The sequence below is a fragment of the Pagrus major genome, chromosome 4 (genome assembly GCF_040436345.1).
Source record: "Pagrus major chromosome 4, Pma_NU_1.0".
Lineage (NCBI taxonomy): Eukaryota > Metazoa > Chordata > Actinopteri > Spariformes > Sparidae > Pagrus > Pagrus major.
Window position 1 is genome coordinate 38,397,831 of NC_133218.1, and position 23,582 is coordinate 38,421,412.

At 43.2% G+C, this 23,582-nt stretch overlaps 1 protein-coding gene across 1 annotated transcript in view; it reads left to right on the plus strand.

Annotated features, from left to right (window-relative positions):
- The window catches only part of large2 (LARGE xylosyl- and glucuronyltransferase 2), an 81,754-nt gene that overhangs the window by 48,849 nt on the left and 9,323 nt on the right, over nucleotides 1-23,582 (plus strand). Inside the window, exons 3-9 of the mRNA XM_073464360.1 lie at nucleotides 9,681-9,906; nucleotides 15,129-15,418; nucleotides 15,990-16,072; nucleotides 18,458-18,581; nucleotides 21,110-21,281; nucleotides 22,212-22,316; nucleotides 22,464-22,576. Of these exons, the coding sequence (XP_073320461.1) occupies nucleotides 9,807-9,906; nucleotides 15,129-15,418; nucleotides 15,990-16,072; nucleotides 18,458-18,581; nucleotides 21,110-21,281; nucleotides 22,212-22,316; nucleotides 22,464-22,576 (987 nt within the window). The 5' untranslated portion in view covers nucleotides 9,681-9,806. The remainder of the gene's footprint in view (nucleotides 1-9,680; nucleotides 9,907-15,128; nucleotides 15,419-15,989; nucleotides 16,073-18,457; nucleotides 18,582-21,109; nucleotides 21,282-22,211; nucleotides 22,317-22,463; nucleotides 22,577-23,582) is intronic.

The following is a 23,582-nucleotide window of genomic DNA, read 5'->3' on the forward strand; positions in this document are numbered from 1 at the left end:
CGCAGCTGGTTGTAAGAAGTTAGCTCATACTATGTTAAAAATAGAAACTTTGCAAAATCTCCAACATGGAGAGCCGAGGTGACGTAGAAACCTTTGTTGTGAACAGAATGAGACATGTGCTCCAGTTCATCTGTGGGCGAGAGACAACAAGACAAACAGAGAACGAGAGAGAGAGAGAGAGAGAGAGAGAGAGATCAGTGTTTCATTGTGATTTCCAGCCAGCGTCTGTGGGACTGCAGGGAAATGAAATGAAAAGGTCGTCCCTGGTCACAAACCCACTAATCCCACCTCAGCTTACTCTGATAAATCACAAAGAAATACAGGCGACCTCAGCGAGCAGGCCAACACGCCGACGGTACAGCAGATTAAGTCGAGCGCGCCTCTGTGACCAAAAAGAAATCAAATTAAAATCAGAGCAGGAGAACGGAGCTCACAGCCGACTTGTTTCTCATTCCTGTCAGAACAAAAGAGTGAGGACAGGAAATGTTGAGAAATGTCAGACGGTGAGAGTGAATGATAAGTAATATTTGACCTGGGAGTCTGTTTGATGAAATATGTATGTTCTGTGCCTCAGACGGACTCACTTCAGATAGAGAAGAGCTGCGGAGACACTTTTAAAACTCCTTCTCCTTCGCTGTGTGATAATTTAATTAAATTTGATTAATGTGATTGATGCAGTCGTTCAAGAGATGTGTTGTCTCAGTATATCAGACTCATCACCTCTAAATATGTCGAACCTTTGAGTGTTTTTTTGGGATATTTGACGAGTCAGAGTAACAGAATGTGCTGATATCTGATATTAAATGCTTCAGTATCGTTCCTAAATCTGAAGCTGATGGCTACATAAAGCTGAGAACATGAAATCAAGAAGTGTTGTACTTTATCTAAGGAGGATAATATTCAGATAACATAAAAAACAGGCACTAAGAGTTCAGTCAGACTGCAGCAGCAATAATATCCACAGGCTAACATGTTAGCTTGTTATCTATAAATGCTTCAGTTTTGATGGCTGGTGGATAGTTTTGATATTTGTCAGTGATTTTTGTTTGTGCATTTTTCCGTCTGCACTAATATGCAACATAAAAGCACAGAAGTGAATTGATAAATCGTTAAAATTAGGGACAGACGTCCTGAGTGTCTCAAGCTTTTGGATTTATGTCAGTCCGGCCCTCGTGATCTTCAGGATCCCCAGATACATCACAGATACTCTCCACTCCAGTCAGCTGGATGGTGGCGTCATCCAACCTTCAGTGTTTGCAGTTGTTTGTTTCATATTTGGGGCTGTTAATCCCAACTGAGAACAGATGGTGCGAGTTCACCTTCAGCAGAGTCTTTTCAAGACTGCTTAACAACACCAGGTCGTCTGCAAACAAACGGATGTACACGGGGTCACCTTGCTTGAGCCCTTTATTCAACCAAACGCTTCCTTTTTCACCGCCTTTGATTCCCACCTTCATGAAGCAGCCTGTGTTTGGAGTATTCCTGCATCTGCTCATCAACCCTCTCCTCTTAAGTACTTAAGTTTTATCATCATGTGTTTATGAGTGTTTTCCAGAAGAGGCGTGTGTTTTACGGGCTGAAGTCGAGTTTCTCCCGAAAAGCTGCTGCAGAGCTCTGATTCTGATGTTGGTCGGGTAAAGACGAGCAGCAGCAGGTTTTTGATGAGAGCAGAGTCATGAAGCCGAGGGTGAGGAGGGAAAAATAGGACGAGAAGATGCTGAAACATGATAAACGGCAACGCTGGAGGGCAGAGGAGGAGAACAGCCAATTTTTGGAGAGCTGCACCAGGCAGTTTCTCACATGTTGGCACTGAGTTTTGACACCGCTGGTACACAGAAATCCTGAAGGTGACGTTGGTGAGCAGAGCAGCAGGTTTGTGATTCTGAAGATAAAGTGACGAGAGAAGAGACAGATCCTGAAGTTCAGTGCGTAGACATTGTTATAGGAGACGGCTTTCTCTCTTGTTGTAGTTGCTGTTTCACCTCCTGATTTCCCGACAGACCTTCGCCTCGGTCCTCACGATGATGTTGAATCATGATCAAAGTTTAATAGTTGTCGATATCAACACAGCAGTCGTGCTTCTCCATGGAGAATTAATGTGTCTGTAATGGTAAAACATTTAACAGTCATCAGGTTTCTGTGTGGATTTAGTCTGTTGGTAAAATTTCAGACGGTTTCAGGGCAAACTGAGTGAGTCAGTGTTGATTTATCCGTCCGTTAATTGTGCTGATTGTTTAATGGTTTGTTTTGTGAGTGGATGGGGATTTTATTAGTGTATAATATTGGCAAAGTAAGTCTGTTGTGAGTCCAACACAACTGTTCTCAGTACTTACAGTTGGTTTTTAATGAGGCTCACTTCACCGTGATGGATGGGCTGATAAAGCCGCAGGATGTTGCTGTAAATGTACTTTCAGACCGTTTTAGATGTTTGATTTTTATGAATATGAACTCTTCTGTGGGGTTTTTGTTTGAGTTCACTTGTCTTGTGTTCGTAGTTGGGGCTTTGAGCTAAAGGCTAACATCAGCATGCTAACATGCTCTCAATGGCAATGCTGGAAGATGTAACGTTTACCACGTTCACTCATCTGAGTTTAGCTTGTTAGCATGCTAACATTCAGCTTTTCTTAAACCAAACACAAGAGCAAAACTACAAACAACGGATTAAACTACTTCTGCTCTAGGCTACATGGGTTAGCATGCCATGCTAACTTGCTAAGCACCTAGAGAAACATCTGTAGGTAGTGTTAGTGTTTTTTACTTTACAAGGCGAAGTTATCATATCATTGACATTAGCTAATTACATCATTTTGTGGGTTTACAGACAACATTAGAAAGAAGCTCTGGCCAGGACCGCGACGTTGCCTCTGCTGTTCAGGGGCCAGTTCTGGATGCTAAAGTTTAGGGTAACGTTAGCTGTTGTTTCAGAAACATTATAAACCTGCCACTGGTTATCTGTAAACTGTATATTGACAGATTTATTCATTCACTGAAACCTTTATTTAAGCCTTGAAAAAGGTTTCCCTCATTTCCAATGATCTCAAGTCAAACACAAATATGCAGAATTTAAACATTTCAAAAGTGAAAACAACTGCAAACAGGTTAAGTGCCTGGAGATCATCATCTTGAATTGTCCAGTGTAAATGTATGTAGCAACAGTAATATTAAATAGACTGGATCTGAAACGAAAGGGACAATTAAATCCTAAAGTGTGTGAGCAGGAAGACGTGTTCCTGCAGACCGCTTTTCCATCAGTGTAAGTGTTTTTCAGACGGCCGACACGTTGTGCACGGAGGAAGGTGTAGTGTGCTCGGTGAGTGTGTGGAACAAACAGCATTAAAAACAGAAATAAACTACTATGACGCTCTCCTGCTGGGCATGAAAACAGCTTAATTTAAATGATCAGAAGCTGGGAGGGATAATTAGATTACAGTATATAAACACAGCGTGTGACGGCGGCGGCGGCGGCGGCGGCGGCGGCGTGCCGTACGTGTGAGGACAGATTGTTCACAGCTGAATTGTCTTATTGTGGACGACGAGTCAACACACTGACTTAATTCAATCCCAGAAATTACAAGTGTACTTGTGTAGACATGTGAGAGGAGGAAGAAGTGTGTGTGTGTGTGTGTGTGTGTGTGTGTGTGTGTGTGTGTGTGTGTGTGTGGGTCAGTGAGGTCAACAGAGAGAGTGGAGTTGATTACCCGTCTCCACTCTTATCTCCGGCCTCCTCTAATGCAGGAAGCGCCTGCTGATTATTGCCTTAATCAGGACTATCTCCTGTGTGATTAGCTTGATGCTAAAAAGCCCTTCAGTCTGAATGGAGACGCGGCCGCTGGACCAAAGGACTCTGCTCTCAGCTCTTAATTGCATTATCATACTGTATGTCCCCCCCGCTGCTGCCCTGACTCACAGGACTCCCCGTGCAGAGAGACTCCCTGCAGGTCCGACCTCGGGAATCAGGGAAGTTATCTGTTGATGAGGAGGTTCCCTCTGCGGTTCTCTTCAGTACCGCTCTGGGCCGACCTCACTTTGAGACGACTCCGTCTACTTTCACAGACATTTTAGTAAGTCTGCAAAAAGAAGTGACGGAGTGTTAACACTGGTGTTACTGATTAAACCGGACGATTCACAAGGAATCAAAAAAAGACGTTGATGCTCACGGTCTGACGAGCGTCTGTTAAAGTGTAACAGTGTGAAGTCTTCTGCGGCTCCAGAAGAAGCTGCATGTAATCTGATAAACTGCCTCCAGTGATGTCCCTCAGTGGCTGGGTTGCATTGTGGGTAATGTAGGCTCCAGGTGTTTGATGAGGAAGAAGAATGCGCAGAATTCAATCATTTGTTTTTAAACTGTTGATAATGAGGCCAACAGTGTTACAGGAGTGCAGTGAGAGACCAGTGGACGGCGTCAGAGCAGCAGAGTGTCTTCAGTTTTCTAGGCTGGTGGGTAATGATGAGCTGGTGCTGTGTCTGTGAACAAACATACAGCTTTCGTAGTAGTATGTAGATATAGCGGCGGATTTTGCAGAATGCCGGGTCCGATCTGGCGACGGCCTCTGATGATTGAAGGGAACCAGATCTCCTGGAGAGTTTTAACACCTCACTGCAAAATATAACGCGAGGTGGAGCTCGTTATTTCTGTTGCTTTGGCAGCGTAGAGTAATCCGTCTTGTTTCAGTCGACCTGGATGCCTTTTTTTATTAAACTTGCTGACTCATGGTATTTTTGTTCGTCCTAATGCCGACGTTTGTTTGGTCATATTCATTAAAATACATCAAAAATGTCATGTAAAGAAAGAATAACAGCAGTATGAAAATTCAAATTACAGTTGTGGGCAGGGATAGACTGACTATCAGGGCAGAGATTCAGAATTTTTCAGATCACTGGTATATATTTATATATGTGTATATGTGTATATATGTGTATATATGTGTATATGTGTAGTGTTTTGGCCTTTCTTGGATTTATAGGACGGCTTTAAGAGATGAGAGACGGGGGATGACATGCAGCACGGGGCCACGGGTCACATCCAGCGAGGAGACGGCCTCTATACCCGGCCACGCTCCACTGACTGAGCTGCCAGGGCACCCGCGGTGTGTGTGTGTGTGTGTGTGTGTGTGTGTGTGTGTGTGTGTGTGTGTGTCTGCTGATAACATGAGCTGATTTAAAAACCACTTTGTCTCTGATGCAGCGTCCTTTCTCTGTCTGTGGTCACCACTCATTTGCTCATCAGCGACCCCAACAGGTGCTTCTGCATTTGAGTCTCCACTTTTGTTTTTTGCCAATATTCAAAATCATATATATATTTATCATATATATATATATTTTTTAAGAGTCATGAAATATTTTACAAAGATAGTAAAAATCGTTCTCTTGTTGGCCTGACCGGCTGTGTGACCATTCCAGTGATTTTCACTGTGGGACACAGAACCGCAGGCGGACCGGTCCGATGCGTAGCTGCATTGTTCGCACACTGCAGGCTACAGGTCATCCTACATTTGTGTGGTTGGTGGTTTGAACCGCAGCTCCACTGACTGTAGAGATCATCATTACACTCCACCCTGCAGTAAATATTTCTCTACATCTCCATTGATTTCCGAGCCGCCTTCACTTTGACCTGAGAAACTTTAGCTTTGATTTAGTTTGCGACTGAATGAAAGTAAACGAGTCACAGTTTAACTGCTTCAGAGGAGCGTTCAGAGCGTCCACTCTGTGTTATCCTTTAATTTACAGCCATTAGACCAAGTTATTCGCTGTATGTCCACCCCGGTGCCGCCCACGCAGCCTCTGCCGTCCCTCCGGCGCTGTTCTCAGCTCTGATTAGACGACCGGTTGCAGTCCTCCAACGCCTCCCCCTCGTATCGCCGGCTGGCGAGTCTTTTGTTTTTACGGCTACAATTAGAGTCCAGGAGTGTAAGCGTTTTGTGCAGCTCTTGCAGAATCAACAAAAGCTGCCTATTAAACTCCTCTTTAGTGGCACTGTCCCTCACTTTTATATCCTCGCTGGGTTTATGAGTGTTGGAGGCTGAAAGGCCAATACACCTCCGCATCCCACAACTCAGCCTGGATCTTATTTACTGACTCTTTTCTCTGCTCTCTGCTGCTGTTTCCTCTCTTTTCTTCAAACTAAATCTTCCTCTATTCTCCCTCAGCTTCTGTGTTGTTCCTTATCTCCTCTGGTCTGCCACCATCTTTTCTATTTTCCTCCTTTCAACCTCGTCTCTTTCATTCCTCTCTTCCTCTTTGCAAACACTTCCCTTCCACCTCCTCTCCTCCTCCTCCTCACGTCTCTTCATACTTTCTCTTCGTTCTTTCCGTCTCTTCTTTTCCTCACTTTTCCTCCCATCTCAGCACCTTTCATTGCTCTTAACGACATACAGCGCATACATCAACCTCACTAATTAACTCATAAATCATCTCTATGTAGTTGGAAAGTTTAAACCTCTGGCAGTGTCGGTGGAGTGGAGCTCTGCACACACTTTGCTCTGATTTACAGCAGCTAATCACAGTGTTTTCATGACCTTGTATTGTTGCCGTTAACTAAAAGTTTAGTTTTATGAAGCTGTCGTTTTCTTCCGGCCAGAAAACCACACAGGATCAACTTTAGACCAAGAAGATAAACTCTTTAATGCATTTCAAGAATCTTTGAGGTTCTGATCTGTAGTTATTTCACCCTCGACTAAGATATATTCACATAATGAAGATCTGGACATGAAATATCATATTTTCACCTGACTTTCCATCAGCATGGGGGTGAGGAGATGAAGACTGAAGTTTTCCAAATGATTTCTCTCTTTATAGTCACATTTTGCATCAGTCTTGTCAGTAGATTTTAATATTTTTTCTGTGCAAGTGGACATTTTGTTCTGCTGGTGATGTTAAACGGAGACCAGGGAGTCACCAAACACACTCAGGTTCATCCTTTGAGGACCATGAATATCCGGCCGATGTCAGAGCAACTGAAGTCGGTGAAACGTCACAGATGATGACGGTGAAACTCTCAGTGGACGAGGATCTGAGATAGATGTTTTTTCCTGAGTTGTTTCTTGAGAGGTGGTGTGAGGTGACCTTCAGGTGCTGCAGAGGAAGCCTGCGTGTTGGACAGCGCCGTGTTTTGTGTTTGAACATGAAGCTGATTCAGCTGCTGAGGAGAGAAAAGAGCCTCGATGGCAGAACGTCCTGACAGAGACGGATGGATCAGGACCTTGTCCTCAGAGTAAACACAGCACCGTGGATCATTATTCAGAGCTACGCTCACGTTTCTCCTGCAGCTGACTGACACCTTAGAAAGTTGTTTGTTCCTCGAAAAACCAGAAAAAAAGTGATTTTTCTTTTTGTTGAATTCCTCTTTTTGAAGCCGGAGAACTAAACGAGCAGACATGTTCCTGCTGGCTGAAGCTTCACATCTGTGTCCTTCATCTCTGGACTGTTTTATTGAGGATATTTTTATTAAATCTCTGAAGGCCGACTGTGTTTGGACTCTTTCTCTTCACTTTGTCCTCCAAACTGCTCTTCATCTAAAGGTCAGGAAGTGTCTCTCATACAGACGAGGCCAGTCAGTGAAAAGTGTTTTGTTTCGTCTCACAGGGTTGTGGCTTCGTATTGAAACCTAAAACAGAAAAACACATAAATCATGTGGATACGATGTGATATTTGTCCTTTGTGTCTTTTCTTTGTCATTGCATTGAAACGTTTGTAAATCTACTATCAAAGAAAAATGGATAACAGAAGAAGTTTATTGTTCCTGACTGAAGGTGAAGCAGAGTTCAGTTTGTTCATTTCACGTTAATTAAATTCAAGTTTTTCAGTCGGTGCAAAGCAGGTCAGCTGGAACATACAAAAGTTTGCAAGCATATTCGACATGACGGATAAAATTTCCAGTAATAAATTATAATGAATAAAAATGTTTATTTGGGTTTTAGTGGATCAGGAGATTTGTCTTGAAATAAACTCAGATAAATGTCTCGCTGGATTTTCTTGGATTCTTTCCAGGCGAACGGCAGACTGAATGAAATGTTCCTGAAAAGTTTATACAAACCTTTTTATTTTGGAGCTGCAACTATTATTATTTTCATTATTTGTTAATCTGTCGATCATTTTCAGATGTCTTGTTTTTTACATAACCCACAGACATTCATGTTTCTGTCACAGAGGAGGAACGAAACCAGAAATATCAATATCAAATATCTGACTTAATGATCGACTGATTTATTAAAATCGTTTGCCATTAATTTAATAGTTGAAAACAAATTGATGAATCTACTGATCGTTGGATGGTCCTGAAATTTTTGAGGGGCAAGAGTCAGCAGGACATTTTTAATATTTTGTTTTTAACGCCACGGTTTGATGGATTTATCATTCATCTTGAACATTTGTCAGTTTTGTCCCTCCTCAGCTGCCGTAGTCTCAGACTGAAGCGTGCTCATCCAACACGCTGACAGAAACCAAATGAAACTTGTTGACTCGGTGTGGATTCAGCGCTAAGTTTCCTTCTTGCTGCTGTAAACTCACTCTGCTGTTTTCCTGCCGGTCTTGTTTCCTTCAGGCTTCTGTCTAATTAAAGTGGGATTAATGAATCACATTGTAAAACAAAGGCAGACCTGCGGCTCTAATCAGGCTCGGCACACAGAGGGAGGCGAGCCGAGACAGAGACCGACTGACACACGGACGGTTTACAGAGCTGCTACAGCTTGTTCTGGATTCACATTCTCCATGTTTACATGTTGCAAATGTGACACTTATTGATTCTCCTGTTCAGTTCAGTTGAGCCTCATTAGACTGAAGCTATTGAGGATCATTTGATCTCATCGCAGCCGAAGCTGAAGCGATGTCTTTAAACTGCGTCTGTGAATCATTACACTGTACATCATGGACGATAGATCAGATACCGTCTCTGGGTGGGAAAAAGAAAACTAAATAAAAGAGACAAGTGATGCAAAATGAAAGAACTGTGTTTGATTTAAACCACCAGGAGAAACCCAGTCGCCAGAATAAATGTCAGCCAGGTTTGTGTTTGCAGAACCACAGATATGTTCAAACTGAACTTTGTTTCAACTTTACGTCTGTTGAGGTTGAATTTTCTATTTCTCTCATCACAGCGCTGTGTTTCTGCTCTGGTTGGGTTGAGGCACCGTGCCTCTTGGTTAAGGTTAGAAAAACATGATGGTTTGGGTTGAAATATCTGTTTTGTTCGCCACGATCACAGATGAAGATGGTCTGACTTCCTGTCAAAAATAGCCACAAAAACACATAAAGATGTGTGCAGGTCTTCTTAAAAGAAACACACAGTGTTGATGCCAGAAAAAAACAGCTGCAAAAGCTTCATCTTTTTCGCTTCATCAGAGAAATCACATGTCTGCTGAAGCTGCCGAGACTCATCAGAAATTACTGTTTGGCACGTTGGTCACGGGTCAACTACAGAACGCTGATCGGTTGAATCACTGCACAAACAAGCGATTTAAACACTCGATAAAACAATCAGAGATATCAGATTTTCAGTTGGGATGACTGAATGAAATATACAAACTTGTGCTTGTTAAAAACGTGTAGATCTTTTGCGTGCCAACAACACTAAGCTGACTTCTGATGTACGTGTTCTGCTCGTTTTCCTTGTCATTCTGTACGTACTGTACATATGTCACGACTGTTCTGAACAACCGTCTGTCTTCTTGTGTTCGTCTCTCCAGATGAAAGGATGCTGCAGCGACCTGACGAGGGACTGAGCCCTACCTGAACCCCCCTCCCCCTCCTCTCCCCGACCCCTGACCCTCCCCCTCCCCGACCCTCAGAGCCCTCAGCGCCGCCATCCCATCATGAACCTGCTGTGTCGCGGGCGCCTAAAGCTGCTGGTGGCGTCTCTCACGGCCATCGTCCTGCTCACCTGGCTCTACCTGCTGGCTGGAAACCTGGAGAGTGAGTATGATCCCAAATCGAGCTCTGCCAGAACTTTCTCATTATTCAGTCCCATCTGAGAATCCACACTGTGTAATTATCATGGAGACTTGGAGACTTGAAAAAGTCAAATGCTGATTTATAATAAAAGAGTGGAGCTGTGGTTTGGGTCAGAGGGACACATTGATCCAACCAGCGAGAACAGAAAACATCAATTATCAGATGGTTTTTTTTGCAACTCAGCTCGTTTCCCCTTCGATCCGACTATTAAGTTAATTTTTAAAACATGTGGAGCGTATTTTCTGTTCAGTTTGATTTTTACATTCTGACATCGCAGAGAGCCGCCGCGGCCGCAGTCAGCGCTTTTGTTTGGATCATAAGAGTCGAGGTCAGTTCAGAGAATCTCTTCGCCACAAGGCCGCGGTGCTGTTTCCTGGAAGAGCTTTTATAACACGTAGTCACACAGGCAGTCAGAGAGTCACACATGCCTGAGCTCACACTGAATCTGCAAGGACTGTACTGAGTCATCTGACAGGGTACAAGAAGCTTCTTCCTGATTTATTTGTCTTATTTAGCCAGAATCAAACCTCAGCTCTGGTGCTTTCAGCACCATCTGGGCTCTCTTCTATCAGGCTAATATCAAAATCCAATGAACAAACTCCAGATAAGTCCTTCTCCGTTCTGTGTGACAGAGCATCTGTTTTCTGAGTAAATGCTTTCACTGTTAACAGGTTTGTCATCGTGATACAGGATACTGATTACAGCTTTCAGTCCTCTCGCTCTTCTCAAGGCTCTGCTACAATGTTTGAGTCTGTCAGGGCTTCCTCACCTAGAATTACTAGATGTATTAGGCTTTAAGCATTTGTGGTGACAACATCAATTCAACAATGTTGAGATTCAAGTTTTCAAGTGAAAATGTCAAACATTGTCTGGTTCCAGCTTCTTAAATGTGAGGGTGTGCTGCTTGTCTTTGTTGTTCAGGACAGTAAATGAAGCGTGTTTGTGATTTGGAGACATCACTTCGGGCTCAGGGAAATTGTGATCAGCATTTTTCACTTTTTTTTTTTTTTTTTTTACATTTTATAGACCAAACATTTAAATAATTAATCGTGAAATTTGGCAGATTAATCAGTAATGTAAAAGATTGTTAGTTGCAGCTGTGGTCCCCCGAAAAAGAAATAGTTTTTTGTTTATTTAATTGAAACAGCAGGGAAGTCATTTCCTTTGATTGATTTTGAGGGTTTAATATTATCCATTAAATAAAACTGTAGATGGCAGTGACGTCAGTCTACTGTGAGCAGCAGCCAGGTGGAACCTTTGTCACGGGAGCAGTTGCGCCCCGGGTTGTCTCAGGTGGGAACTTCCGGCCACGCCTCTGGATGATGGCGCTCCGTGTCTTCATGTGCTGAACTTCATCAACGTGTTGCAGGTCAGTAGTCGGTGAGAATAGGCAGTGACGGCGGCGTTGTGGTGCCGAGTTCAGCATTTCTGTGAACTTTAGTGAAACGTTTAAATGCCGCCACTGTCCGCCATTTTGAGACCAAACGCGACGCGGTTTGTTGCGCGACTAGCTTACGCATAACGATGGGGGGGCGGGGCGATGACGCGAAAATGGCGCCAAGCTAGCATTCTAGCTAGCACCTGTTGACCACTTTGAAACTCCTCGTCCATGTTGATTTAAACGTTTAGATGTAAAGTTTTTTACCTTGAACGCGTCTCAGTTTGTTGCGACACCAGCGCTTCCCTCCAGAATCAGCAGAAGTTGGCTGTAAACTGGGTTTCACTGGAGGAGCAGCTGCAACAGTCACGTCACAGAACCGGGAAGCTCGGATCGGTCGCACTCCAGTGTTTGAGGGGGATTTCTTACATTCCTGATAAATATAATATATTCAACATATTCATGAGTATGGACCTGTTGACGTTATTGATTAAGCAGCAGTGATTGAGGAACATTATGGCGTTTCAGTGCATTTGTGTTTTATTAATGAAGGAATGAGTCTCTGCTGGTCCATGTGCACCCTGTGGTGCTGTTATTGATTGTGATGGTGATGGAGAAGGTTGACGAGCAACAAGGGCCCCCAGACATTTAAACACACACACACAGTATATTCACACACTCACACACACACACACACTATATACACACACACATACACAGTATATTCACACACACACACTCTCACACACACACACACTCACACAGTATATTCACACACACACACACACTCACACAGTATATTCACACACACTCACAGTATATTCACACACACACACTCACAGTATATTCACACACACTCACACAGTATATTCACACACACACACACACACAGTATATTCACACACACACACAGTATATTCACACACTCACACAGTATATTCACACACACACACAGTATATTCACACACACACACACACTGTCTCTCTCACACAGTATATTCTCACACACACACAGTATATTCACACACACTCTCTCTCTCACTCTCTCACTCTCTCACTCACACACACACACACACACTGTCTCTCTCACACAGTATATTCTCACACACACACAGTATATTCACACACACTCTCTCTCTCACTCTCTCACTCTCTCACTCACACACACACACACACACTGTCTCTCTCACACAGTATATTCTCACACACACACAGTATATTCACACACACTCTCTCACTCTCTCACTCTCTCACACACACACTCTCTCACTCTCTCACACAGTATATTCACACACACTCACACAGTATATTCACACACTCACACTCACACTCACACTCACACACACACACACACACACACTCACACAGTATATTCACACACACACTCACACACACTCACACACACACACAGTATATTCACACACACTCACACTCACACACACAGTATATTCACACACACAGCTCCTGCTCACACATGTCATATGTGACGTACAGGTGGAGGTGAGCGGTGGTTCTTGGACAGCAGGCCTCTTCTGTGTTGTCGATCGTTTCTCTCTGCAACATGGACGACTGCTGAGTTGTCGCCTGCTGTGTGTCCACGATGGACTGAGCATTTAGACACTATTTGTGCTTCTGCATAGCAACACGGCGCTTCAGAAATAACCAGCAGCCTCTGCTGCTACATGTCCGTCTGTCCGTCTGTCTTTTGTGACTGCAGATCAGATTTTGTCACTGTATCTGCCGTCTCAGGTTAAGTGTCCTTCACTCTCCCTTCCTCTCAAAACTGGTGTTTCAAAAGCATGTTTGCAAGGTTTATAATGTGAGTATAATTATTCAGGATGTCGACAAAATGGTTTATGCGTATTAATACTTTATATACATTACAGAACACTATATCCACGAGGGGTGGGTGATCTGAGGATTTGAGGTGGTGGTCCAGGTGAAGGTGTTCACGTCCCTTTTCCAAACTTCATGTAACCCGAGTGACGAGCAGATCCACCGGACTGCTTCAGCAAACCACACAGTGATGCAGCAAACGAGATGGCAGTGCAGACTGGACGAGTTCCCTCACGTGACTCGTGCTTGGTGACGTTTTGTAAACAACAACGTCAGTTATAAGTACCAACGTGGCTGATGAGGAGTGTGTGCTAAAAAAGAACCGTCTTTACCAAAAATACCAAAAAAATAGTGTTTTAATAGCTGGAGTCAGATTGAAATAAATAAAGAGACCCAGACCTTTGCTTTGGGTGTCGAATTGAAAATCGTTCAGTGACTTCTGTACACCGTCACACGCCTTATTTAATGGGGAAATTGATGGAGTTTTTCAGGTCTGCCTTCAGTCGAGAGGTTATTTCAAAACTGAGAAAAGAGACCACAGCTTAGATTGTGCATCAGGATTGTGATTTAATAGATCCTGATGTTATTTTTTGGCCGGATCGCCCACCAACAATAAAAATGCAAGGTAGCAAACTACATTAAGTCAAGTGCTGTAGTCAAGTGCAACTCTGAGGTATTTGTAGCATACTTTAATGTTGGAAAGGAAATATTATACTTGTGTCCCCCAGTATTTATCTGACATGAGTATAAAAGCTTTACAGTAAATTAAACCACGCAGCAGTTTATAGATATCTCTGTTACAATGTTACAACAATACAATGCTTCTTGTATGTTGAAGCATCTGTAACATTAATCCAATAGAAACATACGGTGTGAGTTTTGTCCTGTACAGTGATGATGATCCTTCCTTCCTTCCTTCGTCGCTTGTCACTGTCATCTTTCTCCCTCAGATGAGGGTGTGAACATTCCCAGCATGCCTCACTTCAGCTGTGGGCCAGCTGCTGCTCCAACAGCATTAGAGAGGGAACAGAGGAGGAGGAGGAGGGAAAGGAGAGACCGGCAGTGAGGGAAATCAGAATATATCATGAAAGACGTGAATATGAATGAAAAGAATCAAATTTCTTTTTTTCTCTGTTCTTTATTTTGTCCGTGTGCTCAGAGCCATTAAAACAGAAGCGGTGTTGCCTTTGACGTCCCTCAAACCATACATGCATAATTTACTGTAAGTCCACTTCAAGTCAGCTTTAAATTAGGCGTCAGAAATTACTCAGTAAAAGACAAAGTGATTTATTCAAATGTATTCAAAGCAAATGGATCTCTGCCAGCGCTCATATTTTTACTTTTATTAAGTAACAAGCTGCCACACAGCGGCAGTCTGCCAGCGTTCACACCACAGTCTGTCGGAGGAGAGCGAGGGATGGAGGAAGGTGGAGAAAGAAGAAGTGTGATGAGCCAATTTTCAAGTGTGAGACTCACGAGAACATGTTGCTCACATATTCTCTGCATGTTTGTACCATTAAGTATAAAAACGTGAGCGCAGTGAGCGTGACCGCTGGAGGTCTGTGAAGTGATGATTTGAAGCTGGATCTCAGGCTTTCACCTTCTGTCGCCTGTCAGCGGGGAAGTTTTGAGTAAGAGAGCCTGTTAGCAGCCGCCGTCATCGGTATACCAAAATATCACTCTTAATATTCATGTTGCCTTCGATGAAACATCTGCTTTTCTTTTTGTGGTTCAGAGCTTCATCCTCTATCTCAGTGTAGGCCTACAGTTTGAGATTATGATACTTACACTTGATTTACTTTCTTCCCATTTTTAAGCCACCACATTTCAGTGGCAATCTAGAATGGCATGATTCTGTTCAGAGCTCCCGGTGCTTAGGTCTGGTGGGGCGGGACTACATGTCGGACACTGACAGAAACCCTGGACTTAATCACAGACGGTCTGACAGTCCCACTGTCTTCCTCCACAGATGGCCGCTCCCTCCTCCTGGCTCCCTGTCTGGCCGACACACCGGCGGCCCGAGTCCTGGAGCGAGCCGTGCTCGAGTCGCGGGTTCGAGAGGTGGAGGAAGAGAACCGGCAGATCCGGTTGCAGCTCAGCCAATCGCAAGGCACCGCCGCCCAGCCGCCGGACGGTAACTATGGCAACCAGCAGTGGGGAGCGTCCGCGGACACGGGACCGGAGGACGGAGACAACACGGCAGAGGAGAAAAACAACCACACCGAGTGTCCTCGATCGCCCACCGTCCAGAAGTGTGAGGTGAGGAAACACACACACACTTGAACAATGACTGTGTGAAGCACACTACAGCACCACACCTTCACTGGATCACAGCAGCTCATACAGACAGATCTAAGATGGCGGCAGGAGGAGGCTGACGGGGACTCAGATTCGAGGGAACACACACTTTGCTCTTTGATGTGACTTCCAACCTTTGAGCTCCAACTTTTCAAAGACTCCTCCCGCTGAAAAGTGTGTGACGTGAAATCATACATATCTGAGAAGCTAAATGTGAAATTTCACATCAGAGTGGGGTGTGATGTCCTGGATTATGTGGCGCTGACGGGGGGGAGCTGCTTTTATCTCCAGAAGATGTTGGGAAACTAAAAAGAGGAGCTTCAGTTATTTTAGAAAAAGCTAAAATTCACAAATAAGGTGTTTAAACTGATAGCTGTGGCTGCATGTTGTCATTGCAAAAAAAAAAGGCCGGTGGCAGATTTACAGAGAGAAGGATGCTGTGAACTTATGATGAAAGTTGTCTGCACCCAGAGTGTGAAAGTGTCGACAGCTGCCGCGAAGCCGCTGACTCTTCCTGTCTTCTTCTCCGCAGCTGATCCATGTAGCGTGCGTTTGTGCCGGTCACAACGCCAGCAGAGACGTGGTCACGCTGGTCAAGTCTGTCCTCTTTCACAGGTGAGTCACTTCACCCACAACAGGAAAAGGTTTCACACTGAATTTTCATTTCAAAAACCTTTCCGTGACCTCTTCCACTTCCCTCTTTGTCCCTGAGTCTAAAACTTGTTTGGGCTCCACTTCAGCTTCTATTTTCTCTCTGAAGCAGAAGTTGACACGGCCATAACCCCGATTTTGTTGGAACTGTAAATCCTGAACAGTGTCAGAGAGAGAGAGAGAGAGAGAGAAAGAAAGGTTTTGAAAATAAAACCTTTAATGATACTTTTAATGTAGCGCCCGAATTAAAGAAAAACCTTCAACCCTTTGATCCCATTTAATTCCTTCTGATTAAATGAAATGAAATGAAATTACAATTTTTATTTCTTACTGATTTCCTATTTATCAGTACTCGTATGTTTTTAACCTTCTAGATTTAGATGTTGAGAAGTTTTCAGGTTTTTGTTGCTGTTTGCAGATTTCTCCTGACCTCAGTCGGCTCTTGTCTCGTGGGTTTGTTGCTTTTTACAGATGCTTTTAAAGACTTTTCAATTTCAAGTTCAATTTAGTTATTTTTCCCTATTTGAACCTCAACCTTCTTGATGTGCTGCAGGTTTGAGAACAAACTGAATTCTCTTTCGCCGTATTTTCAGACTCTGAGTGCTTCCTCTTGTCGACCTGCTTTCAAGATATTTATATCTTTTATATTGCTTTCAGCTCAGTGCGGTCCATGTCCATGTGTGTGTGTTGGTTTTGAGATCATGTGGCTCTCGTTTCAGCCTTGAACCTGTCAACAGGAAAATTTTACAATAAAGACCAGTTTATGAAACATATCTAAATGTCAGGAGTTCGTAGATCCTTGAAGTCACCGTGAAACCTCTTTGTAAAGACGTGACAAAGCAAAATATTCACTTCAGCAACACAACACAGTCTTCATGTGAAGAGTTGACACTAACTCACCAGTCATCCTTTAGAAAATGTGTGTGTTTTGGGGGAAAGAAGGGACATAATGAGCCATAAACACAGTCTGTATGTTGTGTTTTAAACCTTCACTTGGCTCCTTTTGTTTAAATGTTTTAACTGCCACCAAGTGAGAGCCGGTCGCACATCGGCGCACACACACTGCTGGTGCTGAATGTGGGCAGTGAGCGATGTGACACACACAGAAATCAGTTTGCTGGTTTGTTGGTTCAGCCACACACACACACACACACACGTTCATTCTTTATTGTCCTCTGTAGAGGAAATGTGACTGTACACTCAGGACGACGCTTCCTTGCTCTTGGTTGCGGCTCGACTTCGTCAGTTGAGGTTCACCAAAGTTGAACTCAGCTCACAGCCATGATGCAAATTTGCTTGGCCAACGGAAGCGAACATTTTATTGCCCCTTCGCTCACATAGAAAAGAAGCGAACGGGAGGTGAATATTCAACACTGTTCATTTCATGCATGTGTGACCACCACCTGCAGCTGTGGATGGAGCGAGCTGGTTAAGGTGGCGAGGAGGAAGGAGAACTTCACACCAGGAACTGTCTGAAAAGTTTTCTTCAGGGCTGAAACTGATTATTAGTAATCAAGGAGAACAATTTATGGAACCGATAAACATTTGCAGTAAAAATAAAAATCTTAGTGTCAAAATTTAGAATAACTACAATTTACTCAAGTACTGTACTTCCATTGTATACTGTATTTCCATTTTCTGCTACTTTCTACTTCCAACATTTAATTGGCAATTTTAGTTACTAGTTACTTTACAGATTTAGAATCAGCAGCTATTACTCGTATAACCAATCACATTGTATTGTGGGCAGGACGTTGAGAGAGACCACAGAGTGGGATGACAGAGAAGATGCTGCATCAGAGCCAAACTAGCACATTTCTGAATGAATGTATTTTATTAGCAATCGGACACAAAAAACACCAACAGTCAGAAAAATGCTTAATATCGGAGCCAGTAATCGTCCAGGTTGATGATCTATCTATCCCTACTACATACTAAGGATGTTGGTGATGTGCACAGGCACAAGTAAAATAATTTAAATACTTTTCTTTAAAAAAATCATCATAAATATTTGAAAGATGCCGGTCAGGCCTGAGGCGCGGGGGAATAAAAAGGTAATTCAAGTCCAACACACTCCTTATATTTCTGCAGTCTCCCCTCGAGGCTGTGAACAGGTTCAGCCCTGCGTAGCTTTTTAAATGAGTCATATTTTATGCTTTGGCGTTGGAAAAGTTAAGGTGGTATTAACTGCACTGATGCTTCAGACCAGACCGTCCTCAACCTGCCCAGAACATCAAACCACCAACCAGATCAACATTTATTGTTAGAGAAGCAGCTGTGTCAGCAAAACTGCACCGGCTTTTTTTTCTCCCTCGTCATCCTGACGGCTCTTTTGTTTCCTTTCCTCAGGAGAAATCCTCTTCACTTTCATTTCATCACCGACACAGTAGCCAATCGTATCCTGAGTTCTCTGTTCCAGTCCTGGATGGTCCCATCTGTGCAAGTCAGCTTCTACGATGCAGATGAACTCAAGGTGAGCGAACACACACACACACACACACACACCTACACCTGGTCTCACATACACCATGTCAGTCGTTGTCCAAACACCTCGACACATCCCCCGTTTCCTGCTCCTTGTCAGGACAAGGTGAGCCAAAGTCAAACACCACATTTAACATATCAAAGGAGGATCTCTCTGCACCAGAGCAGCAGCTGGTTGTGAGGATACGAGTCGAGTTAAATGTATTTATAAATCTCCTCAAGAAGAGATTCACCTCGGAGCATCAAAGACTGAGAGACATCAATACAAAACCTGCACAGTTCAGACACATCGTGAATTTAAAGCAGGAGGTCACAGCGTGCGTCTTCATGTGCCTGTCAGATGTCACATTAACAGATCAGAGGACTGTTTAAGCTGCTGAGTGTTAACTGGATGTTACATCAAGATGTGATGGAGGGTCAATCTTCAGCTTAACCTCCATTTACACTGACAACTAATCTCAAGACAGGAGGTCCAAGTTCCAGTCAGAGTTGGATGCGTCAATATTCGACTAATTAACATCTCTGTCTGTTATTTCTATTATTGTGTCCACCCTCATTTGTGTTAATGTGCTGGGACACAATATTAGAAACACCGTTCAGTGTGAAATACAGTCTCAGCCTCTGAAGTCACCTTGTTTCATTATATAGCAAGTGTGGGATCAGTACTGTGCACATATTTCAGTGCAGACTTCAGCAGTATTAATGATGATGTTTTTTGTTTTCCTAAATGGAAATTCAATTGAGAAAATGCAACATTTGCCGTATACACTCGGAAAGTAGTTGATTGATTGATCAGTTGATTGAAAGAAAATAAATAAATACGCTGGATTTCTTTTGCTTCCATGATGATGTATTAAATATCTTTTGGTTTCTGACTTTTGGTCAGACCTAAGAAAAAGAAAAATATTGAATAAATAAATAAATCTGAGGATTAGTTTAACTTTTCCACCAGCACTTTTGGCCCCGCGAGTCAAACCGAGCCGCGCTGCTTTTCCATCACCAGTTTTACTGCGCTGAGTTGAGCCGAGCTGCCCAGCGATGGTCCTGCTCCGGGGTAGGGCCAGGCTGCAGCCGCCCCGCCCCCAAGCGGGCTGCAGCCAACACGTAACAAACACCCATCTGCCCCTCAAATCCATACTGAACTCATGTCTGACTGAATCTCTTTAGTTTCTCTCGTCCTGTTTGTTTCAAACATCTGCTGTGTTTCACCGTTTCATCGTGTTCACTGTCAGCTGGTTCATGTTTAGTTACTGCTGCTGAAAACACAGCGTTTCCTGTGATGCTGCTTCATAATAAAAGCTTTAAAATGACTAAATAACGGGGGCTTTTATTGTGAAGAAGTTATAGGAAATGAAACGTGTTTGTAACTGACTTAGCGGAGCCACTTTGTTAGCGGTGATTCTTCGATAGGACTGCGGGGATCGGGACAAGTGTCATTGGTTTAAGACACACCTTCAAACAGGTAGCCCAGTTGTGATGGAAATGCTAAACCCCGGCCGCGCCGAGTCAAACCGAGTAGAACCAGGCTGGCAGATGTACCAGTTTTCTTACGGTGTATATCTCATATTGCTCAACCCTTCACATTGTTGACTGAGGGTGGTGCAGGTTCAGTATCGTCTAAGTTTTACTGCGTCGTGTTGAGCCAAGCCGCGACTGAGATGGACCTTCACCAGTGGGGCCAAAGCACACCCGCCTCACCTCCAAGCAGGCTGACGTGATGCTTCGAGACCACGGCCAACCCATGACGCAGCCCTCCTCCCCTCAAACAAGCGCGTGTTGCGATACTCACCTGAAGAAACCTTATATCTAATAACTGTGTATTTGATATCTTGACCACTGAGACTTTATCTCAGTGATCTGAGCTGTACATCGCGCTCCTTAACATTAAAACAGTGACGTTCATCTCAGTGAGGGTTACAAGGTTTTCACTGAACAGCAACAATCTGCCCGAGCTGCTTAAACACTTTTCTCCCCAAGGCGAGTGACACTTCAGCACAAAAACACCAAATAATGTATTTTAACATCAAGTTGATGAATGAGCTCTCAGAGTGACGGGAATGTGAGGAACGAGCATGAATGTGTGTGTGTGTGTGTGTGTGTGTCTCCAACCTGCATCCCCCTCCATCACATCATCACATTCTCCTCCCTCAGTGTTTGTGCTGAACAATGAGTCCTTTGTGCCGTCAGATGCTTCGACCTGCAGCTTCTCTCTTCAGTTTTCATTAACTCACATTAAACTGGAGGAAAAACAGACGAGACTCTAAGCCGATTATATTTGCACATGATGCACTTATGCAGATCCAATTACTCTGAATCAAGAGAATTAATTAAAAGACACTATTTGCAGATTCTGGAAGAAAAGAACACATTGAGCTTTCGCCAAAATATGATGAATGTTGCTTTGTGTTCACCTACGCACAGAACACTGCTCACACATAACGAACTGTGGATCCATCACTCACTGTGTCGACCTGTTTGTTGAAACCTACACATTTGTTTTCTTCTTTGTCGTTTCAGTCCGAGGTGTCGTGGATACCCAACAAACATTACTCAGGTATTTACGGCTTGATGAAGCTGACGCTAACCAAAGCTTTGCCCTCAGACCTGTCAAAGGTCATCGTCCTGGACACGGACATCACCTTCGCCACCGACATCGCTGAGCTCTGGGGCATTTTTAGGAAGTTCACAGGTGAGACGTGTTTGAATTGTATTCCTGTCTGTAAACACGATGTCGAAGCTTTGCATGCGTCACATTCATGAACACAAAGGCGGCGGCCATTTAAACTGATGATGCTGCTGTTGCACCACCCAAACACCAACTACCATCAGAGTTTGGAGAGTTAAAGCACAAAAACACAATTACAGGAAAATGATGCAGATCTACAAATGAAAAACTTCATTGTCATTCAAATATGCAACAATTTTAATAAAAATGTAATGAGTCAGAGGAGAGACTGTCCAAAACCTTCAACCACAGAATAAATAATATTTCTCCTGTTACTTAATTAAATCTACTTTGAGATAAACAAACTGGACCAAAAAACAATAGTTTCACTCCGTATTAGAGGATTATTTTTATTTCCATCACCTCTAGGCTGTTGTTGTCTAACATGCCCGAAACAAAACCACCGGCTCATCTGTTAATCATTTGTGCTGCTGTCAAACTGCACTACGAGTACGAGATAAGATACGGATAAAGGTGAGATTTAATTGATCCCACAGCAGGAAAATTCAGTTGTTCAAGAGTCAGAATCAGAGAAATGAAGCAAGACAATAAAACAGAAAATGTAAGATTTTCACGTACAGTACACAGAAATGGATATTTCACCCATGATTGTGAAGCACACGTTACATCACACTAAAAGTATAAACATTTAATTGCACAGATTTTCACAGTACAAATGTAAATATAAGGATTTACTGTATATACATATACTGTATAAAAAGATTTACATGTGTAACTAGTAAATAGATATATGTAGTTATCGTTTATACATAAGCATGAATAATGTATGTATATAGTAATGTGCACATGTATATTATTAATGTGTTTATACAGTGAGTATATAGTATGAGAGCTTATGTTTTTGCTAATCACAGCTGTTTGTTGTGCGTGCAGATAAACAGGTGATCGGCCTGGTGGAGAACCAGAGTGACTGGTACCTGGGGAACCTGTGGAAGAACCACAAACCGTGGCCTGCGCTGGGACGAGGCTTCAACACAGGTAACAGCTGGTTTTCCGGACCGATCGTCACTGAAGTCAGCGGCTTTAAGACACAATGTGCCGTAACCTGGAGGCAGGTTACAGCGGCGGTTTCTACAGAGGTGCTTGAAGACATATTTGAGAGCTATTTTCTGCTCTCTCTCACAGGCGTTATTCTTCTTTACTTGGAGCGACTGCGGCGGATCGGCTGGGAGCAGATGTGGCGGCTGACGGCAGAAAGGGAGCTAATGAGCATGCTCAGTACATCGCTAGCTGACCAGGTGAGGGACGCCTCCAACACACTTTTTTTTGGACATTTGATAGCACGAGACGAAAGGTCAGAGGTCACCAAACATTAAAACGTTTCTTCTATGGATCATGAATATCAACAGGCTCTCTAGTCTGTGATAGCAACACTGAGAGGTCACACAGTAAAAGTGAGTCTGAATACGGTTTTATTTAACGGCTGCAGTTTCTGATGACTTGACTGTTTTTGGTAATTTGTTTGATACACTGCAGCTGCTTAAGTACAACTATCATTTCGGGACGTAGTGGAGAAGGTGAGACACTCAGAGGTACAAGTGTATGAAAATCTAAACAATTTAATATTCATATAGTGCATACTGTATAATATACCAATGCAGAAATAGATGGAGAAAAAGATGACAGTGTCAGCAGGAGGCTGAAACGCCCAGCTAGAGATTATTTTATCAAAATATGATATCCAAGATCAGTTACGCATTAAAAATCTGTGCAGTTGAATGCAGGTCGCTGGGAAGTAGGAAGGTACAGATTATTGCTGCATAGACTTGTTTACTCGGCAATACTGATTCCAGCATTTTAGGGAGTATCAGAGGATTTTCTGAATCTGGTATCGGTATCAGAACAACCCTGATTCAATATATGGAATTATATTTTTAGACCCCAAAATCAGAAATCGGCCTTAAAGAGCTTTACAGCCGACAGCACCTCCTTTACCAGACACTCGAGCTTCGATCACTGACAGAAAAACTTCCGAGGCTGGTTTAAAAAAAAAAAAAAGAAACCCAGGTAAGATCAATCATTGAGCTTATTAGGCTTTATAGGTCAGAATTCAGATTTAAATCAGGAACCATCTGACTGAAGAATCGGTAAACAAGAATATGTATCTGAACAGACAGTCAGTGAGTTTTTAATACCAAGTGCAGACAAACTGACACAAGATCAGCATTGAGGTTCGATACTCAGTCCTGGTCCATTGTTATACAGTTCAATATGAAACATGAATTATTCTTTTTGCCGCATCAT